The 3,597-nt window shown below is 44.6% G+C and overlaps 1 protein-coding gene across 1 annotated transcript; it reads right to left on the bottom strand.

Moving 5' to 3' along the window:
• Window positions 1-374: 374 nt before the first annotated feature.
• LOC123116972 (uncharacterized) lies at window positions 375-1,656 on the bottom strand. The gene is made up of 2 exons (XM_044537834.1): window positions 1,161-1,656; window positions 375-1,068 (listed from the first exon to the last, which is right to left on the bottom strand). Exons 1-2 carry the CDS (start codon window positions 1,293-1,295, stop codon window positions 664-666), a joined length of 540 nt encoding a protein of 179 aa, XP_044393769.1. The 5' UTR covers window positions 1,296-1,656; the 3' UTR covers window positions 375-663.
• Window positions 1,657-3,597: the final 1,941 nt, after the last annotated feature.

The following is a 3,597-nucleotide window of genomic DNA, read 5'->3' as shown; positions in this document are numbered from 1 at the left end:
ATCAAGATTGTTCACAACCCAGTTCAGCACTCGAAGACAAAGCATATTCATATTCGTCATCATTTTCTTCGTGATCATGTGTTGAAGGACGACATCTCCATCGAGCACGTGAAGACTGAAGAACAGCTGGCTGATATCTTCACAAAGCCCTTGGATGAGAAGAGATTTAGCAAGTTACGGTGTGAGCTAAATATCTTAGAATCTTTGAATGTTCTTTGAAAAGAACACACATCCTAACACTTACGCAAAATTGATGACTTAGATGTGCAACACGTGAAGAAACGTTTTTCTTCAATCAATAAAGAATAACACTCTAAGTGTGAAGAAATTAATGAAGAATTTGATTCTCAAAACCCTACGACAATTATACGCGGTGTCTGAAATCATCATTCTTATACGGTGGGTCACGCCACCACCAAAGTTGAAAATCTTCATTTTTTGAAATTCCTCAGTTTTGAAATTCTTCAGTTTTTCAAATTCCTCAACTTTGCAAAATCTTCGCTAGCGATTTTGCATAAAAGCCCCTCTGTTTCTAAGAAATCAACCCGCAGTCCTATTTTAACCTGAGGAAACGCTTCATTTTTGCAACAAAACCCTCGATTAGTTAGAAATCTACCCCGCGATACTTAATTAAACTGATTCACCACCAGGAACCACCGCCGCTTATCCATTTGCGCTCTCCACCGCCGGGCACGCGTCGCCGCTTGCCGCCGGCGTCCACGCCGCAGGAGCCAAGGAACGGGTGATGCGTCGCGGCGGGCGTCCGCGCCGCCCGAGCCCAGGAATGGGGCGAGCTGTCTTGGCGCTCATGATGGGCGCGCTGCTCGGGCAACACAGCGGCAGCAGGGCCCTCCTCGCGGACCACGCACCGGCGGTGACGCTCTTCAGGCACCGCCGCTGCCGGCTGAGCCTGGCCATCCACGAGGGCACCCGGGCGCCGCCGGCGTTCCTCATCGAGCTGCCCAAGTTAGCGGCCGCGCTGCACAGGTAGATGGGCGCTGGGACCGTGAACTGGCGCTCGAGAGTGACACCCGCAGCGCCGTTGTTGTGCGGTGGAGCTGCTGCTTCCTTTTCGAGAGGTAAGAGAGAGTGTGAGGAGAGGTAGTACACCGGTGGTAGAAGGGGATGAGGGAGGAGGAAGGAGGGAGGAGGTAGCTCACCGGCGGGGGTCCTGCTGCTGCTACTGCAGTCTGCAGATCGTCAACGAGGGCGCGAGGAGGCGCTCGGGTGGTGGGATGGGATCTGAAGATACAGAGGAAAAGGGACTTGCGCGAGGACGGCCGGCGTTGGAGCATGAGTGAGCATGGCCATGGCCGCCGTCGCTGTTGAACGGCACAAGCGTCGGTGCTGGAGCGCACGGTGCGGAGCTAGCTCCTCTGCAGAGGAGCCCATCATGGGATTCCCGGTGGTTGCGCGGGTGTGTAGCGCGCGCCATGGCCGGGGGAGCGGGGATTCTAGGCGGGGGAGCCAGCCCCCATGGCCGGGGTGGTGAAGGGATCCGGGGGAGCGGCGAGATTCGGTGGCGTGCACCGCGGCGGTGGGTGCAAGCGGCAGCGGCGTCGTGTCCCAGGGGAGGTCGGCATGTGAATAACTAGCGCAGCGAAGAAAAACTGAGGAGATAAGATTCTGCGGAGGAGCGCTAGCGATGCGGCTGCTGGTTTCTTCTAGACCAGCCGACGTGTGTGGCTATCTTTTTTTAGACAGTTTTTTTTATACTAGCGTGCATGCAGGTTCACAGTTTCTGTTTTTAATAGTTTGGACTTTTTTTACGAGATTAAGACTTTGAATCCTTCATGCACCGATAAAAATCTTCGAGTCCATCACTTGGGCGTGTTAGTGTGTGCGTCTTTGTTCTCTGAACCACGCACACATTGCCTTTCTGTTTTAAGGTTGAATTTGACTCATATCAAAAAAATTGAATTAGACTATGTGTATGTCCCTCACTCTGACTAGCTGCTAGGGCGCAAAAACTGAAAATAAACAAACACCATACATACATGAATAAGGATCAGACAATATATTGGACTAACATATATACAGAGGTTAAGGCACACACGACGAAAACATATGTGCTTACACATTCAGTAAAGTAAATATAAAATAAATTTTCTCCACTTGATCCCGGTTCATACAAGTGCATAATAAGCCATTGACGTCAAAACGACATGTACGTGTCATGCCAATATAGGCTTTAGTTGATCTCAATGAAGCTATCGTTCGGGATCAGAAAAATGAATCCATGCCTGACATCCTTAAAGATGGACATGTTGGTATGGAGGGACTTGGCAACCACCTTATACATACTTCGGGCCCAAACATTAATGCTATGGAGGAAAACCAACAATTGTATCAAGGTAAAATTACTTTGAAAGTGTTACATGCATAAAAAAATATTGTTTGATGGTAGTACAATAATTAATCTGGCGATGTGGTATGCTTTTTTCACTAGGCAACGACGATTTGATCTACAACATCCTAACATTTTTTTTGGTTCCTAAATTGTAGGACGCTAGCAATACATACGTCATCATTAATTAACTCACCCATGCTTATCGGAAACCATATTTAGGGATACCATAGTACAAAAATATTATTATTTAAACAAAAAAATATAGTAAACAAAAGTAACCTACTTTGGTGAACTAGCTTACTTTATTAAACAAAGGTAATTACAGAAGTTGTTATACCCTACTATCATGATTTGAAGACATTAATAATTCTATATAGGATAACAATAACTTTACGTAGTGATAATCACCTAAAAGGATTTAGATAGAATATCATAGTTGGCTAATATAAACTTAAACTGGTAGCCAAAATAGTTGCACAATTTAAAAAGGGGTTGCCGGGAAGAAGTAAAACATTACTGTACAAACAACGCATATTTGATGCTTATCTGCAGGCTCATGAGATTAATTTATGAGTAGCTATGTATGTTCTATTTATGATGCAGAATCTAATCTATTTCTTTGTTTCATCGACAATAGATTTCTACTCCCTCCGTTCCTAAATATAAGTCTTTTTAGAAATTCCACTATAGAGACTACATTCACATGTATATAGACGCCTTTTAGAGTATACATTCACTCATTTTGCTCTGTATGTAGTCTATAGTGAAATCTCTACAAATACTTATATTTTGGAATGGAGGGAGTAAATCATAGAAAACTCTCATGAAGGCAAGCAATTTGGGTTGCAATCTCCAGTCATGAATGCTAGGGAACAAAGAAGTAAACGAGATAGAGAGCATTAGGCATGGATGGCCATGAAGAAAAACCGGAAAAACTAAAAGAGCAACGTGAAGCCAATCAACAAAACAAAAGAACTAAAGATTCAACCCAGTTGCAAAAAAGATGTACACAATAGAACAGAAAGTTAGAACATCTACATGACAAGTACTTCACGGTTAGCACACACGACAAAAGTATGCATGCCTGGTCGTCGGACGAAGCATACCATATTTTTATTGTATGGTGTCGGTAACTCAAAATAAGCATCACGTGTATGATATTTTTAGTCAATTGTGAAGCACAGAGCATGGGTGTGTGATTTTTTTTCTCCCGTTGCAACGCACGGGCAATTTTCCTACTATATATA

Source organism: Triticum aestivum, chromosome 5B (assembly GCF_018294505.1).
Source record: "Triticum aestivum cultivar Chinese Spring chromosome 5B, IWGSC CS RefSeq v2.1, whole genome shotgun sequence".
Lineage (NCBI taxonomy): Eukaryota > Viridiplantae > Streptophyta > Magnoliopsida > Poales > Poaceae > Triticum > Triticum aestivum.
This window is presented reverse-complemented; position numbering and strand designations above follow the sequence as displayed.

Excerpts from the sequence above, each read along its gene's own strand:
- LOC123116972 (XM_044537834.1), bottom strand. The coding sequence starts at position 1,295 with ATGCTCCAACGCCGGCCGTCCTCGCGCAAGTCCCTTTTCCTCTGTATC. Across the intron at positions 1,069-1,160 it reads CAGCAGCAGGACCCCCGCCG|GAAGCAGCAGCTCCACCGCA; the intron begins GTGAGCTACCTC and ends CCTCTCGAAAAG.